The sequence below is a fragment of the Alligator mississippiensis genome, chromosome 1, assembly GCF_030867095.1.
Source record: "Alligator mississippiensis isolate rAllMis1 chromosome 1, rAllMis1, whole genome shotgun sequence".
Taxonomy (NCBI): domain Eukaryota; kingdom Metazoa; phylum Chordata; order Crocodylia; family Alligatoridae; genus Alligator; species Alligator mississippiensis.
Window position 1 is genome coordinate 171,414,470 of NC_081824.1, and position 20,007 is coordinate 171,434,476.

At 44.7% G+C, this 20,007-nt stretch overlaps 1 protein-coding gene across 1 annotated transcript in view; it reads left to right on the forward strand.

Annotated features, from left to right (window-relative positions):
- The window catches only part of DNAH8 (dynein axonemal heavy chain 8), a 343,175-nt gene that overhangs the window by 26,081 nt on the left and 297,087 nt on the right, over positions 1–20,007 (forward strand). The window contains 3 exon segments of the mRNA XM_059716994.1: positions 5,197–5,304; positions 8,596–8,697; positions 14,688–14,834. Of these exon segments, the coding sequence (XP_059572977.1) occupies positions 5,197–5,304; positions 8,596–8,697; positions 14,688–14,834 (357 nt within the window).

The window sequence follows — 20,007 nt, forward strand, 5'->3', positions numbered from 1 at the left end:
TGTTTTTATTCCTTCTTTGTGTTCTAGATAAGGGAGAGCCAGCTAAGTTACTTAAAAACCCCTATTACCGTAGTATGCGATACCCTTGTGAGGCAGGAAAATCAGAGAACAGACTTACTGAGATCACAAAGAAAAGCTGTGGCAGTGCAGCGAATTTAAATCTGTGTGTCATATGTTCCACCTTTGTACTCTAGGCAAGGCTTCCTCTCTTCCATCCTCCTATAAAAATGGGTTCTGGTTTTCTTTTTCAGTTGGTAGGCATGGGTAGTCATCAGTCCAGCCAGGTATGAATGACAAGAGTTTTTGTTTTGTTTTTTTAATGCTACCATCATTCTGGAACTTGGGCCTAGTATGGTACATTTCACAGAGGCAGATTTGCAGCATCTTTTGGCTGAAGAGATGTCTGAAAAGCAGCGCGGTTTCTGTCTGTACTTGCACATAATGCGGGAAGATGGAAGGATTTCCATCTTGTTTGGCTCTTCATGTCATGAGGAGGAGACTGAGAGGATTTTATAGCAGTCTTCAACTAACTGAAGCAGGGTTCAAAAGAGGATGGAGCTAGACTGTTCTCAGTGGAGCCAGATGACAGAACAAGGAGCAATGGTCTCAAGTTGCAGCAAAGGAAGTTTAGGTTAGATATTAAGAAGAATTTTCTCACTAGGTGGGTAGTCAAGCAGTGGAACAGGTTACCCAGAACGGTAATAGAAGCTCCATCCTTGGAGGTTTACAAAACCTGGCTAGACAAAGCTTTGGCTGGGATGATCTAGTTGGGGTTGGTCCTGCTTTGAGCAGGGGGTTGGACTGGATGACCTCCTGAGGTCCCTTCCAGCCCTAACTTTCCATCTGGAAATCATAGAATCATAGAAAAATGGCACAGGAAATTCAAGGCTGGAGGACTTTGGGCATGGGGCAGGTACAGGCCCCTTGCCCCTGTCACTGACCCAGCAGACCCTGCACGCCCTGTCACTGACCGAGCAAAGCCCTCTTCAGTTGGGAGAAGGCAGACTCTCTCACAGTTGATTGGATATGTGTGATTCATAAAGTAGTGAATGATTTTATCCCTAATTTAAACAAAAGTAGATACCAAAAGGTCTGGACAATATTAGTGATGGAGGCATCAAAGTACATGCATATGTTTAAAGTCCACTGAGCAGAACAGGTTGAATATCACTCAGGATGTTCCTAAGTTATTTTTCTCTCATAGCAGCCAATTTTGCTCTTGGAGAAAAAAATGAACAGCTATACACTTGTGGTTTTTCCTGGGAAAATGTCATGTAAATAAAGGAGCCTGTTATTCCATATTTCTCTAGTAGTGTGACATTGATAAACGTCTCTAAGAGGTGATTAGTTCACCTTATATAAGGCAGCCAAAATAATTATCTGTAAGAACTGATCCTGCAGGGTTCTATAATGGTTTAGTCACTTCTGGTTTTCTTAATATATATCACCTAATATAATGATGACCTTAGGGACATCACTATAGTCTCCATGCTCAAAGACCCAATTGTAGGAGCCTCTCAAGAGACCAAAATGTCTATCTTGAGTCTTACTCAGCTTTATCAACTTTATAGCTTGTTTAAACACAGCTGGCATATGAGCGTGTTTCTTGGAGGAAGCCAGTGAGTGCTTGTTAGAAATACTGTAATTATCATCTCCTACCTACTCTTAGGTTTAGACAACTTTACTCTAGGTGCTGGGGAAAGAAATAGCTGTGGAATCATTGCATTTCTTATGCAGGGGACAAATATATTAATAATAACGGTATTTTTCCAAGCTATACCCACTTTAGATGTGAAAATGAGATATTAAAATGAGACACAAGATTGTATACATATTGAAAATAATATATGCTCGGCTTAGGTTTTGGTTTCTTTTTTAGTTATCTGATGTGTTTCTTCTTGTGGTTCCCTTATTGGTTGAAAGATTGCATTTTGTTCTTTTGTGTTCCAATTATGAATCCTAATTGTGTCATATGTATTACTAATCTCAGGTAATATCTTGATATGACAAGTTAAGATATCTGCCTCTTCTGTTTGCAAAGCTACCAACTAGTCTTGTTTCTTGCATACAGTACAGAATATAATGAATTGATTCTCTTTGCCAGGTCTGTATGACCTACCTGAAGGCTGCCACATGTGTCTGTTCAGTTGACATAGAAGAAGGAGGAATGCAACTAGGAAAAAAATGGTTGCTTAGCTTTGTTTGTTGTATCCACTTTTTTCCCATTCGGCCCCTATTGAACTCCAGGGAATGTTGCTTTAAGTATTTTCTTGTAAGTTTCTGTCTAGGACTTGCCCATCAATCATATATAGCATACATTTACTTTCTGCTTAATAAAGATATAGTGCTGTCCATAGTGGCTATTCCCATATAAAGTGCATAAAATGGGAGTAGAGGAAACTAATCTAGTGGGAGTCAAACTTTTTGGCAGATGTGACACAAAATTAGTCCCTCACTCTCCCTGACTGCCACACAGTTCCCTTCCCCTGTCTGATTTCTGCTCTTCTTTCTGCTTCTTTCCCTATTTCCTACTGTGCTGCCTGTCTCCTACCTGGTCTGCCACATGCCACACAGAGAAGCTGCCTGTGTCACTTAGGGCACCACATGCTGACAGTTGGCCATCCATGCTTTAATCAATAGGATTAACAATGAGCAGTTTTCCCTCAGTACCATAGTGTGTCACTAGATGGTGCCAGGTATCTGACATCAAATTCACAGGTTCATGTAAACATCAAATTTAGACTTCTGTGAGAGTTACTAGTTTGAAAGTCTTCTTAAAGAAAACATCATAGAAGTTACAGACAGAAGACCTATGCTAATTGGACATATAGTACATTCTTCTGCCCAGATAGAATACTTAGCTTTTAGTTCTTTGGTTAATGCACAGTAGTCCAAGGTGTCTCTCTTTGTTGGGAGATAATTCTGCTACTGAGCATCTTCAAGTTTTCTTTCCTGGTATATAATCTAAGATTTTCCTTTCTTAGATAGTCTGTGCTTGATGAAAGTGATTTAGTTGCATATTACTTCTTAAAGGCATGGAGGTAATCATACTGGGCACATCTACACATCCTATTAATGTGCTTTAAACTTATTAATGCTCTGCAAACTTATTGCATAGTAAAATAAGGTTTAGTAAGCTTTCCCTGGGAGGGCATCTACACTAGGGTTACCATATGTCCAAGTTTTCCCAGAGATGTTCTCTTTTGTGGCCCCCTGTCCTCGTGTCCTGGTGGGTTTTTAAAATGGGAGCAAGTGTCCCGGGCATATCACTGGCTCCCCCCCCAACCGGGTGTCCTATTTTTAGATACTGGAAATATGGTAACCTAGACACATGCACCTGCTGGGGGAAGTTCATTGCAGGGATACTCCGCCCCTCCACAATAGCTAGGGGAAGAGTAGGGCGAGCTCCAGGTTACTCTGGGTGCCAGCCCCGGGTTGGCAGGGGGCACCAGGGTCAGGCCTAGTTCTGGGGGGCAGTGGGAGCTGTCCTGCTTTCAGGGAGCTGCCTCCCAGTCCTGTGCCATGATTGGCAGATTGGGGCCCAGGGCTAGGAAACAGTCCCCTACCCCAGGCATCTGCCTGTCTCCCAGCATCATGGAGTAGAGAAACTGTCCCCTGTTATGGGCAGCTGCCTGTTTCCTAGCCCCGCGCCCCTATTTGGAGATTGGGGCACAGAGCTGGGAAGTAGGCAGCTGCCCAGTGTGGGGACATTCCTTTGCCCTTGCTGCCTGGGCTGACTGGGAGCAAATTGCTTCTGGTAAGCTGTCTACATGTGCAGTAGCTACTGCACAGTAAATCTACCTGTATCTACAGGTACTAGCCAACTTCATATTAGACTATTTTACTGCAGCAAATGATGCGTGCATTTAGACGGTAATGCTTTACTGTGCAGTAAGTTGGTCTACTGTGCAATAAAGTGTCTTGTGTAGATGTGCCCACTGAGAGGTAAAAATGTCTGCACCTCTGATCTGACCATTGACCAGATGTGACAGATTCAGGTTCCAGGGCAACTCTCATGACTCCTAACGGGGAGTGGTCATGCAATTACTGCTCCTGCTCCACCTCTGAGGTCCTTACCTCCTTTACTAACCCGTCATGCCTTTGATGTTAATATTTTTTGGGAGGGAAGCTGGCTGAGGGACCTAGAGCGAGCCTCAGTTGTTTTGTGTGTTAGGCTTTGGCCTTCATGGTCTCCACCCCTTTTTCTCTTGCTGAACTCTCTAGCTCTAGTCCACTGTACCAGACCCCAGCTTTTTGTCTGGCCTTCCAAGGCCTTTATTTCTGCCCTCTCTTGGGCTGCTGAGCTTCCCTGGGCTCTCACTGTCTGGGCCCTAGGCCCAGTTTCTGCCCAACTCCAGGCTTTGGGCCCTCTGGCCCCCAAGTCCAAGTCCTACCCTTCTTGGGCTCTGGGTCCTCTGCCCCCCAAGTCTATGCCTCTTAGGTGCTAATGAAAATTGCCTCTTGTGGCCTCTATGGGTCCTCCAAAACCACCCCTACAGTCTTGCCAAAACCACCAGATCTTCACTTAAGTACCTAGTCCTCCCTGGGTGCTGGACTCTCCTGGTCCCCCTCAGGCATCAGATCTAACAGCAACCAAAATATAAGCCCTTCTGGTTATATAACACAAACTCCTACCCAGCCATTGGTCTTAATTCATTGCTATCCTTCAGCCTTTCTTTAGCTGTCTCTCGGCCTAGCACACTGACAATCTGCCTGTCAGCCACAGACACTTCTACAGAGCTCTTCCCTGTTCAGTCTCTGGAGCCAAACTGCCTGATCTACCTCTGGCCCTGCCTGGCCCTGCCTTACCCCAGGGCCCTGCCCTCTTCCAGTCAGGTGACTCCCCAGGGTTACCTGCAGGTGCATCTCATTTCTATGGCAGCCCAGTTACAGTGGCACTCTGCCTGTTCTGCAGGGCTCTTCTTAGGCTGCTTATCCCTTAAAATGACAGGGTGCCCCAGGCTCTCTGTCACACCAGATTATGTACAAATTTTACATGTTTTACTATTACCAAATTACTTTAGTAATAATTTGGTATGCCTGACTGCTTTTCTAATAAATTTTTTGTGTGTGCAAGATGTGAGCTGGTTTTGATCATCTAATCAATATATATTATTTAAATAAAGTATATATTATAAGTTGAGAATAAAAAAAACCTTAAGAACAGAGAACTGAAATTTTCTTTAAAAATTTTAGGTATCCATGGCACATGGAATACAAAATTTGATTAATGCTATAAGAATGATTCACAGCGTTTCAAGATATTATAATACGTCAGAGAGAATGACGTCACTGTTTATAAAGGTAAGCATATTGTCACAAACTTGTCCATGGGGCACCCCCAGAGCCCTAAGATTCTCCCTGCTGTCCCACTGCATGAGTCCTGCCAGTGTTTTGTAAATCAGCCTTCCTGCTGATTCTACCACTCTGACCACTGGAAAAATGAACTCCCCAAAGCCTAGGATCCAGAGATCAGGCATATCACACAAAAAGCCTTCTAAATAACTCCAAGCCGGCACCTCTACTGCCTCCCTTCTCAGCAGCAGTATTCCAACTCCTCCCAAGTCTCAGAATCCTCCAGAAGCTTCTCTCCTTGGGGTATCTGGCATTCCTTTGGTTGATGAGCCATTTCTCTCAGATGCCTTTGCTATAGAGGAGATGATTTCCTCATTACAGGTGGACAGTGCCTTGGGTGCCCAACCCAATATTGGCTCTTTCTGCCTGTGTCTGGGGGCAGTTATACATGTGCCCTGGGGGGTGGTGAGCAACACACTTTAATTAGAGTGTTTCCAAAAGCTGCTCCAATTAAAGTGCCCAGAGCATCTTAAGTATCTACATTGTTGCGTTTCAAAACGGTGGTGGGGGTGCTTTATCTAAAGCTTGTTGAATGTGGAGCTGAGGCTTTCCGGTGTCTCATAATCACTTTTCCCTGGGGTGGCCCATGTGTGAAACTTCATGGAGGCTGCCCTGTCACAGGCAGCCCCACCATGCGACATGTGCCCCTGGAGGCTGGGGGGCATGGTGACCACCCGCAGGTGGCAGCAGCAGTGTCAGCAGCGGGGGCCTGGCAGGGGGGAGCTCCCGTAGGTGGCCACAGCGGTGGCGGGGAAGGGTGGGTGTCAAGCAGTGACTGCCCACAGGCGCCCCTGGCGGTTGTGGCAGTGCTTCTTTCAGGTGGTGTATCACCAATCTCAGGGGGTGCACATGCACCCATGTGCACCCCCTATAGGTTGCCAATGAGCCCCACTATACTAATTAGCCCCAGTACAGTGCATTTTCAGGTCTTACCAGGATGGGTCTTCAGGCCTTCCTGATTTTACTCATCCCTCACTGGGCTCTAGACAATGAAATCTTTTCATACCAGTAGAGATTTCACACCCATCCTACTTTTGCCCTCAGTGTTCCTTAATGTTTTGAGGTCAAGGATATAAAAAGACGTGGCATCTGCTACCACCTATGTTTTTCTACTACTATCCCAAAATCAGATTTTATTGAGCCTTCAAGAAAGGCAGGAAAGGAAGCCAGTAGCATGAATATGCAGAGTCCATTTTGAAAACCTCCAGTTATAACTAAGGGTGCAGACTCACACTACCAGTCATTTTAGAGTATTCTCAATTTACTCTAGAAAAGTGAATGGACATGCAATACAGTCTTTACTGAAGAAAAAATGCTGTTTTCTGGTGTAAAGTTATTTCTGAGGAAGTCAGACGCAAATTTACTGTGGTGTATGTGTCGTGTCTGTTCCCATGGTCAGTTTCACTTTAGGGCAACCATTTGCTCAATACAAACTGGCTTCCCAGCTACTAGTGGCCAGGCGCTGGGGAGTAAAATCCAGGATAAATTACTGCACAGTAAACGTGTCACATGTCTGCATCACAGTTACCTTACTCTCCTTCAGGTATCATCTACATATCCTACTTATGAGAAAAATTGGCAAGTATTAGCAGAAAGTGAGACTTGGGAGTAAAACTGAATAAGGGCTGGCATGGAAGGATCATGTGGCTCAGGCTGGTAGACAGCAATGCTCAGCATTGACCCTAAATATCAATTTAAACATACAAAGAGAGAATATCAAAATACTGTAACTTTTAGTTGAAATAAATATTCCAGAATATACTTAATTGGTGCTGATAGTGGCAAGTGCAGGTTTTCATGCATCTCCTTCACAAATCTTATCTTTCTAAAATTGTAGGATGTCTTCTAGAATTAAAAAACACTTCTTGCATCTCTAAAGGGGAAGTTTTTAAGGTACATTAGAATCCTATAAGGCCATATTGTAAAATGCAGTGACACAGGGTCTGATTAAATCTTGCTATCTTTTTGAGGCAGCAAATCCAGTAACATTGGAACAAATCTGCAGACTCCCTTTGAAAGCTGTAGAAGGTCTGCCTGTAACTTTGCATTTTCCATGCTGAAGCAAGTAATATTGCTTTCGTTCCATCCTGTCTTGTTTGCCCACATTTTTTGCTGCAGAAGTCAGCATTTTTTTCATCTTGACATGAGCTCGAGTGGCAGAAAATGGGGTGAAAGCCCTACCCCAATAGCAGTGAATTCCTTGGCTGGTCTACAGAACTACCATTCCCAAAATACCCTGTACTCCATGACACTGTCCACATCACTGTTTCCTGCTGCCCCTACACACTGCCTAATGTGGGGTGGGTGAGAGAGGTCTGCCCTGGGCACATTCTTGCGTGTTATGCCTCTAATGTTGATTATTAGCAGTCAAACTTGAGAGAACACTTGTTCACAGGGAATTGACCTTTGTCCACAGATGCAAAGATCTCTGGCTGGAATACTTGGAGGACTGTTTGTGCATTAGAAATGGTGTCTTCTCAATTAAAGTTTGAAATAGTGATATTCTGTGTGTAGGCCTGTATATGTGTGTGTTTTGTACATGTATTAGGGTTGTTGGTTGTAGTCGTGTTGGTCTAAGGACATAGGCAGACAAGGTTCTTTGGGTAGATGTGGTATCTTTTATTAGAACAACTAAATAGCTGGGAAAATTGTTCTTTGCAGACTTTTGGGCAAACTTCAGGCATAAGGAGAATCTGAAGAAGGGTTTTTGTGCCCAAAAGCTTGCAAAAGACAATTTTTACAACTATTTTAGTTGGCCTAATAAAAGATATCACATTTACCCAAAGAACCGTGTCTGCCTTTTGCACATGTATGTGTCTGTATCTTTTTGCATGTGTGCATGTGTCCATGCATTCCTATGCACCCACATGATACATGACTCCTAGCAGAGAACATGATTCACAGCTACTATTGTCCTCATAGGTAAAAGTTATCATAACGTCAGTGGTTCTGCCACTTTTATTCCAGAAAGGTAAGATCTGAATGTGAGAATCTTGTCAAAGTCATTTTCAAGAAGCAGAATTATAAACAAATAATTTCCCTTGTTTTAAGCCTATAAGAATATTATACCAAAGTCTATAAATTCTAGACTTTTATCTGAATATCATGGATGGTTAGAAATTTAAAGTTACTAAACAATTTCAATTACAGACATATAATTTATTTTTTAAAGATGCAATGGCATTTATTTTTGGAGCTGGTTAACACGATGTACTGTTTGTACTCATGTATCTATACTAGGTGACAAATCAAATGGTCACTGCATGCAAGGCCTATATTACTGATGGTGGTGTTTCTCGTGTGTGGGACCAGGAAATACCAGTAGTTATTAAAAAAATTCAGGTCTGTATAATGTCATTTTGTTGTTTTTACTGATCATCTACCCTAGCTTTTGATTTTCACCTGATAAACATATGCTAATAGCAAGAGTACATTAAGGTCAAATATTTTTATTACACAAGAATATATTGTTTGGTTTTATGAACATTTGTCAACTTGTTGTTTAGAGATACTTTTATCAGTCATAACACTATAGAATTTACAGTGCAAGATAGAGAGGCATAGAATTTGAAGTTAATGAGTAAAGGAATGAAAAAGTGACATCTGAAACAAGCAAAATAAGTAATTAGAGAATAGGAGAAAAAATAAGTGTGGCAGGTAGAGCTGCTCACACTGGTCAGAGGCATCAGGTACAGACCCTGGCGCTCCCGAAGGCAGCCCCGGGGACCCTGATGCTGTGGGGAACTTACCCGGGAGAGAGCTGGAGCCATGCAAGCTGGCTTTTCAAGCAGCTGGCAATCAGGCTGGGCGGCAGCTGGCTGATGACATCAGCCGTGCCTGCTGCTGCTGGGGTTTTTAAATCTCCTGCAAAGGCCAGGCATAGGGGAAGCCACTGGGGTGAGACAACAAGCTCATGAGGGTGGATCCTGGCTAGCACAGGCTCTCCACAACGCTGACCTGCCAAAGTAGGACAAAGTGGGGAAGACAGAATACACTTCCCCAGGCAGAGCACCCAGCGGAGGACTCTGGGCTCTATCCCAGCGTTGGGAGCTCTGAGTCACTGCAGCTGTTCTCGACTCTACAGAGGGCATGGCTGTTCTGGGCCTGGCAAAAGGATGGAGCAGGGTCAAGAAGCGGGGATGAATGCCAGGCTGAAACCATAAGCCTGCACTCTCCCCTGAGACTGACGAAGCGAGGCCCAATGAGAGGCCATAAGGAGCCAGAACCAGTAATTAGGAACAGAGGCACGACAGCCCGCACAGTTGGTGAGTGGACTGGGGCATAGAAGGACCAGCAGCACCGACCCCATGAGTATTAATGTCCCCAGGACAGCATGGGAACACCACTGAACCCCTCCTTCAAGTATGTTTCCATCAAGTCAGACCGCAGCTGGAGTACTGCGTGCAATTCTCTGGTCAGACTGCAGCTGGAGTACTGCGTGCAATTCTGGGCGCTGCACTTCAAGAGGGATGCGGATAACCTGGAGAGGGTCCAGAGAAGGGCCACTCATATGGTTAAGGGCCTGCAGACCAAGCCCTACGAGGAGAGACTAGAGAAACTGGACCTTTTCAGCCTCCGCAAGAGAAGGTTGAGAGGCGATCTTGTGGCTGCCTATAAGTTCATCACAGGGTCACAGAAGGGAATTGGTGAGGTTTTATTCACCAAGGTGCCCCCGGGGGTTACAAGAAATAATGGCCACAAGCTAGCAGAGAGCAGATTTAGATTGGACATTAGGAAGAACTTCTTCACAGTTCGAGTGGCCAAGGTCTGGAACGGGCTCCCAAGGGAGGTGGTGCTCTCCCCTACCCTGGGGGTCTTCAAGAGGAGGTTAGATAAGCATCTAGCTGGGGTCATCTAGACCCAGCACTCTTTCCTGCTTATGCAGGGGGTCGGACTCAATGATCTATTGAGGTCCCTTCCGACCCTAACATCTATGAATCAAGTCATGGTAGGTGAGTTGGGGTGCCTGGCCCAGTGAGCGGGAGATACTCACACCACCATCTGGGGACATCACAATAAGAAATTCTGATATTTTTAAATAGAAGCTGAAAGTAGCCCAAAAATTGGAAGAGTAAATACTGAAGGCATAGAAGGCAAATATGTCTAGAGGAGCAGGATTAAGATCTAAAAATGTACAGGAGGAGAAATGTTTTTTCTAGGCATCATTAGTAGTGTGAGATAAAGCCCAAAGAGAAGAGCAGAAACAGGGGTCAGAGGGAGCAGAAGAATGGGCAAATTACTAGGCATGATGGGGAATAATGAAATGTAGACAAAGCAGTATTTTTTTTAAAACAGGGATGAATTCAGGCTTTGTGTAGAAATGCATAGGGACCATTGAAAGAATGATAGGAAGTGAGTGAAAAAGGGAGCTTATTTTGGCTTATCTTGAAACTGTGGTGTGTATGTAGCGTAACTGAGACTGAATGAAGGTGTCTAATATACAGATTAAGTCAGGCCCCTAAACCCCACTGAAGGGCAGGGGTTTGGACACATCCCAGTGTTTAAGTGTATTGGAAAGATGATGAGGAGGAGTCATGGAGACTGGAAATGTAGAGGTCAATAGTTTTGATGAGAACTGCTTAATAGCATGAGCCAGAATTTGGCCACGTGTTGAATAGAATGGGGAAGATTTTAGAAATGTTAGTAGGAAAAACAAATTAATTGGTAAAGGAGTGGTGAGGAGAAAAGAAAAGGGAAGGAACCAAAGAACCTCAAGGTTCCGGTTCTGTCTATAGTGTATACACCTGTGTAGTTAAGCAATGTATGAGCTACCTGTAAATCATATTCTTTTACATTAGATAATCATTATTTAAAAATAGAAGTAACCCTGAGAGAAGGGAGCAGAATCCAGAACGCTTTACTCCCAGGGGAATTATGTAAACACTGGTCTACAGTGGCATGTTTCCTTCTGTTTTCTTGCCTGCTGTTGCTAGCGTAAGATAGTTACAAGGAAGTAGGAGATCGTGTGTTAATCCCCTTGAGGTAAAGACTACTTAGAACCCAGATCTCATTCTTCATGCATAAGTACTCTAACCACTAGGTTATTGTGCAAAAAGTGGGCATCAGTACTTCCCCAACTGTTAGACTACTTTTTGTCAAATGGGGGAGTAGATGTATTGGGTTTAGTATTAGTGTATTTGAGACTGCAGTGTAGATATAGTGTAGTTGAGACTTATTGAAAGTGACCATTGTGTACTTTGAGTTAAATCCCTAAACCCCACTGAAGGGCAGAGGTTCAAACACATCCCGGTGCTTAGTTTTGTTTTATTTTTGTTTTGTTTTCATTGGCTACTTGTAAATACCTCTTGGCTTTCTGAATTACCCTGTGGAGGCATCTGTCTCCCCCCATTCTCTGTATAGAGCAGTTATGTCAAATTGAATTGCTCTTCAGAGGTGACTGATTCTTCCTGTTGGTGCTATAGGGTTCCTAGATATCTAAATCCAGTTAAAATTTGGTTACTCTCTCTGAGGTAAGGCACCTCAATTTTAGATATTGGAATGCCTAAATGTAGGTGCCTCTGAGACCAAACTGAATTGCAATGTAGGAGGATAATAGAAGATGATAAAGTCATACTGCGAGTATACTCTGGGTGGATTATAGTATTGGGGTGTGCAGGGAACACAATAACATTATTGGAATTTCTTAGAGCACTTTCTGTTCTACTTTACAAAGTAACTTAAAAACCAAATTCAGACTGCATATGATTAAGGCCCTGTGCAGCAAGTGTGACTAACTTTTGCAGCAGTCAGGTGGCAATACTGCAGCTGTATAAGAAAATATTATACATTTGAAGGTTCTGTTGAATAAGGTATGAAAATTAGGGGTGCACCAATAAAGGTTCTTTGAGCTAATACTGGTGGCTGATTTTTAATGAGCTGTATTGGCTGACACTGATTCGATTCCTGATAATCAGCTGGGCAGCTTGGAGAGCAGCATCTGGCTGGTAAGTCTTGTCGTGGAAACACACACAGCATACTTTTGGGTCAGGTCAGCAGAAGCTTTTATTCAAATGAAACTACAGCTGTAGGGGGGACTCTAAAGTGACATGGATTTTCCAAGCACTTGGAAGGGGTTCCCCCCCAAGAGCAAAATCAGGAGGCTTATATATTTTTTAATAGTTGCTTACAACTCACGTGATCATATGGTGGAGTTTGCTAGGAAAGCAGCTACAAACACCAGCTCATACTGCTTTGCTGTTATCAGGATGGGAACTATGGGGGAGACAAAGCAAGAAATTACATTCTCTTCTTGCACCTGGAAATCAGAGTTGTACATAGCAGAAAAAAAAGTATCTTCAAGGCCGCGGTGAGCGAAGCAGTTGCAGAGGAGTTACAAAGAACAAACACTTTCCCTTATCTGTTCTACTATACAGAGTCAGCAATTCCCGACAATGCGGTTATGTCATCTTATAACTCATATGATCAAAGTTTAAGGCATTTATTTTTTTCTGATTCCACAGTCTGTTGTGGCAGAAGGGGCGAGGAGGGAGGGAAGGGGCATGAGGGGTGTAGATCAAGGCCCTCATGGTGAGGGAGGGAGTGGGGCTGGGGCAGGTGCTGCACAGCTGGGGTGAAGTGCAGAACAGAGCTGTGAGTGGGAGGGGTTGACTTCTGCCACTGCACGCACCCCAGGAGGGTGCGGGGGTGTGTGCCCCCAGATATGTGTGTGGGGCGAGGGCAGGTTGCTGCTGTGAGCTGGGGCTGGGGTGGTGCTGAGCTCTTTCTGGGGGGCTGGGCTGAGTTGGACTGGGCTGGGCTGTGCTCGGGGCAGGTGGTGGCAGCACCGAGAGGGAGGCTATGGGGGTGGCTACAGCCACCCCAAAATTTTTTGTAGCCTCCTCTCAGTCTCACTGCCGCCTACCCTGAGTGCAGCCCCAGACCAGCCTCCCTGCCAGGAAGAGCCCAGCAACACCCCTTGCCTCAGCCTGCAGCGGCAGCCTGCCCTTGTCTCAGGCACAGATCCAGGGGGATATGCTGGGATGCTTGCAGTAGCAGGAGCGGCCCCCCCCCACCCCCCGATCCCTGCATCCCCCAACTGATCAGCTCGCAGCTCTGTCCCATGCCCCACCCTGGTTGTACAGCACATGCCCCAGCCCCACTCCCTCCCTCACCGCCTGGACCTCAATCTTTCCCCCCCCCATACCCCTTCCCTTGCAACAGCAGCCAGACCTGGCTGCTGTCCATGCTGCTGGGCTGTGCTCCTGGCTGCCTGTGTGCTGCATTGTGGCTGCACGCACTCATGGGGCATTTATCAACAGCATTATTGGCCACGTCAGCCAAAAAAAGCCAATTGCCGATACTGTCAATTTTCCAAAAATTATCATTACATTGGTTTACCCTTGATTACATTATCATTATCATTACATTAATAAATTTCATTGTTTTACCCTTGATCCATATGTTCAGGCTTTTCTTTTGTAACTACTCAAACTAGAAAACTATTTACAGAAATGAAAACTAAGACTCTGGAACACAATTTCGCAATAGGTGTGAATTCTTAGACCAATTCCATGGTATTGTGAAATACTTGGGACCTTGACTATGATTTGACTGTTGTTTGTCTGTTATTCAATAGCTACTGATTGTTTTTCTTTTTTCTAAATTAAGGTTAAAACAACCCATCAGATGCTAATGGACTAATATTTGATCTAGTTTTATTTAATATAAACCATCTGATGCATTATTAAGCATATTAACGCATGTTACTATTAATCATATGCCATTCAGAAGCCCTAGTTATAATTAAAGCCCCACTTATTTTGGCTATGGTGCTGACACATGATAAAGATTTATTAGTTAGAGCCCTCCAACAAAGATTGATGTACATTCTCAATTATGAGGATTTTGAGTAATATTTCATAATTCAGTTAAAGGGAATTATTTGTTTAAATTTAAACATATGTGCAGTTCTTTGCAGTATTAGATTAAGATGACAAATCACATGAGTACAAGAAAAAAGATGTGGGATAGGAATTCAAGAGAAACAGTGCTTGGAAGTGGGGCAAGATACAAGTTTTGTGCTATGAATAAATTATTTTTAATTATAAGAAATAGGTATACAAGTCCTTATTGGCCATTTGCCTAGCCTTGGTAGTTTTGCCTGGATCTCTAGGAGAAGGCACAATTTTTTCCCTGGCACTCTTTTCTTGGAGATGTGAATAGAAAAATATCATTATGAGTAAATTAAGTAGGTTTTTCCACATATTCATTTTAGTGTCAAAATGGTAATACATACCAGCAGAAATAGCAGACTTTTTTGTACATCATAATAAATACTGTACATTTCCCTTTAACTAATATTTATTATGGTACTTGTTTCTTAACCTTTTTAGGACTGCATGTTTTTATTTAAAGAATATCAAAAATGTTTCCATAAAACAAGGACACAGATCTTGGAAGCCTTAGGGGAAAAGACATTTGAGGTGTCAGAGATGTATATCTTTGGTAAATTTGAAGCTTTTTGTAAAAGGCTAGAAAAAGTAAGTATGTCATAAAATTGTTTTGTTGAAAAATATGTTTGCTTAATGATTAAATTTTGAGTAAAGGATTACTTAGTATCCTGCATTCTTATTGCAGTAGGAAGTAAAAAAAATAAAAATAAAAAAAAAAAAGATTAAATGTCTGGTATTTTTAGATAGTAAGAACTGCCATTTACTGGGTCAGATCATAGGTCCGTGTTGCTCAGTATCCTGTGTCACACAGTGGCAGAGAGTGGATGCTGAAAGGGAGAGTGAACAGAATATCACCAAGGTTTTTTCCACTGTTTTTCTCTCCCACTTGCAGCACCCAGCATTTAAGTTCTAAGACGTTCTGATTCGGAGGCTGTATTCCTAACTCCTGTGCTCAGTAGCTCCTGATGCACCTCTCCTTCAAGAATTTGTCCAATCCCTTTTTGGGTAAACTTTCAGCTTCCAAAGTATCTTGTTGAAATGAGTTCCATACTTGAATTCCTTGTGTTAAAAGAACTTTTATTGGTTTTGAATTTATTACCTACTAGTTCTGTTTTATGACTCCAAGTTCTTGTATTATATTTTCTCTTAGCCATTTAGTATTTTATATACTCCTTATCATGTCCTCCCTTAAGTATCTCTTCTAAACTGAATAATCTTGGCTTCTTTAGTCTCCCTTCATATGGAAGCCCCTGTGACAACGAGCAAGCTTGCTGGCCTGATCTTTCTATTGGGCTGCCCCCTGTCCTTGGGCACTCTGCCCGCCCGTCTCGCCTACCACACCTTGGTGTGATTAAATTATGATCTTCACTATGCAGGAGGCTGCCCATTTTAAGATTCTGATGTTTAGGGATGATATTTGCAGCTTCGAACCATCCCCAACACTTCAGCCCATGCCTCGCGGATGCCATCATAAGTTCTGTCTGTCTCTGGATCGAGTCCAGGCCAAATTTGGCCGTAGTTAGGCCTCTTCCATACTGCCCTGTTATGGGCCACATGCATGCAGCCCCCCTCTCACAGGGAACTCATTCATTCCCCCTGCTCTCACCAGGGTCCCATTGGACCACACATATCCTGCCCTTGCTCCCTGAGCGACCCCCTTAGGCCATCAAGCTCATTTCCCTTCAGTCCTTGGCCAGCAGGCACGCAGCAATTTGGTGCTCTCTCATGCCCTCATCCGAGTGGCTACCAGGCAATTTGTCAAACTGAGGTTAACTTTGCCCCACGCCCATCTCTGGGCCACTTCTCTGCCCCTATCGGGGACTCCACACTGCCCCCTTGCCGGGGCCAGGGCTCTCTGGGATCCTCCATCCTGACCGCCCCCATAGGCTCAGGTGCCTGCCTAGACATGCCTGGCCCACCAGTTCTAACTAAAAAACCCACTAGATGGTGGAGGCTAGGTTTTAGGCACCCTTCCCTACCTTTCATTGGGGAGGCAACTGGTTGGGCATTTCTTGGGACTCCCACACTACCAGGAGCTCCACCAGGCCATCCTTCCCTAGCAGGCTGCAGTTTTAGGTCATACCCAGGACCACTGAGGCCTCCTCCTCCCCCATAGCTTCCCCTTTACGTCCATGTTGTTCCTGGGGCAGGAGCTCAGCAGGGAGATGTTTCTCCCCTGCTGGCTGGTCACAAACTGCCCCCCATCAGCCCAGAGAGCTGGGCATTAAATGGCTGCTCTAATCAGGCACCTGCCCTCTCCCAGGCCTAGCCCTTAAAGTGACAGGCACTAAAAGTGCTTTGTTATACCTTCCATACCACTAATCATCCTTGTTGGCTTTCTCTGTGCCTTCTGTAGTTTTATATTCTTTTTGCAGAAGACTTCAACTTGGGAGTGTGAGGACTAGAACTGGGCACTGTATTCAAGGTGTGGATGCACCATGGATTTATAAAGGGTCATGATGATGCTTTGTTTTGTGTACAATTCCCTTCTTAATCATTCCTACCATTTTTGCTTTCCTTTTTGATGGCTGCTGAGCACCAAGCTGGTGTTTTTAACAAGCTGTCCACAATGACTCTGTGACAGGGGACTAAGTTAAGGCCAGATCTCAACATCAGCCCACCCAACTGTCTATGTGGGGCGGTCCACCCAATCTTGCCTGCAACGAGTTGTTGTTTGATAACTGGTGTAAAATGAGGGAGGCTGCCCATTTTAATGCCCTGATGCCAGGGAGTGTTGTACACAGCTCCATATCATCCCTATGCCATGTCCCATTCCTTGCAGATGGCATCATAAGTAGATCATAACTCCGGCCCAAGGCCGGGCTAGCTCTGCCCCTGGCTGGGCCTCTCCCATTCTACTCACACACTCCGCCTCCTCTCACAGGGCCTTATTCACTCTGTCCCCTCTCACAGGCCCTCTTACATACCACCCCTCACTGCGCCACTCTCAACCTGCCCTGATCCTTTTGAGCGACCCCCTGGGCAACCAGGTTTCCTACTCTCATACTAGTTGGTGCACAGGCAGCACCTTCAGGTCACTTGAGCTTCCCTACTCTACGAGGCACTGGCCTTATGTCCTGCCCTGGGTGCAGCTCAGCCTCTAGCCCAGGGGTGGGCAAAATACGGCCTGCACGCCAGATTTGGCCTGCCAGGCCATTCTGTCTGGCCCACAGGATCCCTAAAAATTTAGAAAATATATATTTATCTTCTCCTGTCTGCCTGTCAAAGATGACAGGAGCAGGGGGCAGTAGAACCCAGGGGGGAGCCAGTAGGAGCCAGCAACAAGGCCAGCCTAGCCCTGTCCTCTCCCACCCCTGTCCCCTGAACTGCAAGTCTTATGATAGTAACAAGGTAAATAGATTTTGAGGTTCAGTGGTGTTTTTGTTCTCACTAATTATAAAGTCCATGTACAAATACAAATATTGCCAAACTGGCCAAAGTTTCCTGCCATAAATAAAATCTTGATACAGTTGGGATCTGGAGGACAGAAAGCTTTCAAGATGTACCTGCCCCAGACTTGATGATCTGTGTAATGCCTCAGTGTTACTAAATGAAATAAATACATGACTTTTTAGAGTAGATAAGATGTAGGGACTGAATAAATAAAAAAAAAATAGTAAACAATACATGAACAAATACAGAGAAAAATATTTGTTTTTGTTTAACTGCTTCTCTTTCTTTGGAAGTTACATTTATACTACTACTGCTCACCACTACTCTGATATTATCCTTTTGGTTTGTTCATTTCACTCATCACTTCTAATCTCTATACCAGTGATTCCCAAAAGGTGTGCCACCACACAGAACAAAGGAAGTATGTTGGAAGATCCCCCTGTATGAGGAGGTGTATGCTCTCCTTTCCCAGCGGGCACCCAGCACCTCCCTCAGCTACTCCAGCAGCACCTGTGGCTGCTTCTCTGGGGGCTGCCATCCCTGCTTCTGCCTTCCCACATGCTTCTGCATACCCAGGCAGCCTCTCTGCCAGCCCCGTCCCCACTGCCAGCAGCATGCTCTCTGCAGGTGGGTGGGTGGATGTACGGAGTTGCACTTCATAGCCTAGCTCATCTGCTCCACTCCCATGCTCCTGGGGTCAGCAAGAGGGGCATAGGGGTGAGACACTGGAGGAGCAGTCTCAGCAGTGGGGGCTGCCCCTGTCCCCTGAGGTACAGACCAAGAGTTGGGAAGGGGCAGAAAGTGGAAAAAGCAGGGCGCAGCAGGGTGAGGATTTGCCCCCAACTCCCTTAAATGGCAACAGTTAGATAAGTGGTTCTTAACTTTTTTTACCCTCAAGGTTCCCCTCCATATCTTTTTTGAATTTAGATCTAAGTAATTTTCAGCCATGGTACCATGAAATTCAGAAAAGTTAGTTATTTTTTAACAATACATCTTATCACTGGTATAATTTCCTCTACCAAGGGAATGAAATATGGGGGTTATTTTATAAGGTGTGGGGGTGTGTGTGATGTAAATGTATCTTTTCAGGTATAAGAGTGAAGTATGCCACCAATTTTAATCCAGGAAAAAGTTTGCTCCAGGTATCAAAAGTTTGAGAAACACTGCTCTATATCTTAAATATAGATGGTTCAATTTAATTTTCAAGTCCATCCTATTGTGTCCCAGTTTATTAAACCCCCCCCACAATTTATTTACATACTACACTTCTGAAATAACACAAGCAGCTTATTTTGGGAAGTCAGAATGAAGAAAAAAATTTCCTTGAAAAGAAAGTGTGAAGGAGGAGACAGAGTTGTACTGCCAGTGCAGGAGCTAGAGGCTCCAGCTATGCATAGCAGGAGTAGAACCCTCTCATCACCCTCACTCCCTTCCTTCCCTCGTAGCTGCAACTATAACAGCTACAGTTCACCCCCTCACAACTGCAGCTTAAGACCGTTGTTACACAGCAGTTTTAGGTAGTTTCTAGAGCCCTTAACCCCTGGACTGCCTTCACCTTAACACATTTTAAGTGGCTTAAAGCACTCATCATTTGGTTTAATTATACCAACCTAGGGCAGGATTATCTCTAATCCACCTAATTTTGCTCCTGTTCCATTAAGGTGTGGCCACTTTCCACAGCTATTCCACCCAAGTTGAAGTCTTCAATGTGATGAAGTGGTCAACAAGGCTAACTGCACTTTATCATGCATTAGCAGTGTGGATGCCAGTGTGCAACGGGGCTGGACACAGTGTTTCACCCCCTGGGGGCATTGGGCAGAGCACAGCCCTGGAGCATCTGGAAGTCATGGTGCCTCCTGCTGCTGCCTAGATTATCTTGCTGTTACCACTCATGGTAGCATAGGAAGGCAAGCTCCAGAGAAAAAAAAGACTGCTCCTCAGGCTAACGAGGGCCCCTGAGCTGGCTGGGTGCCATCTGAGCTCCAAGGGGCCCAATTCTTTTTTTTCCAGAGCTCAGAAGGCACCTGGCCAGCTGGCAGCCTAGCCAGCTGAGTTCCAAGGGGCCCAATCCTTTTTATCTCCAGAGCTGCCCCTTTCCACCCCCACCCCCACTCCACCCCTGGCCAAACACCACCTGAGCTTCCTTTTGGAGCTCAGGTGGTGCCCAGGCAGGGGCAGCATGGGGAAGGGGGCTCTGGAGGAAAAAAAGGATTGTGTTCCTCAGAGTTCAAGCAGTGAGCTGGTTCAGATGGCAGCAGGAGGTACCATGGTCACCAGGCACTCTGGGGCTGCGGTGCTGGCTCTGCCTGGCAGAAGCAGTGAACCAGTCCTACAACTTACCGACCCAGCTGTATTTATTGTCATTGCA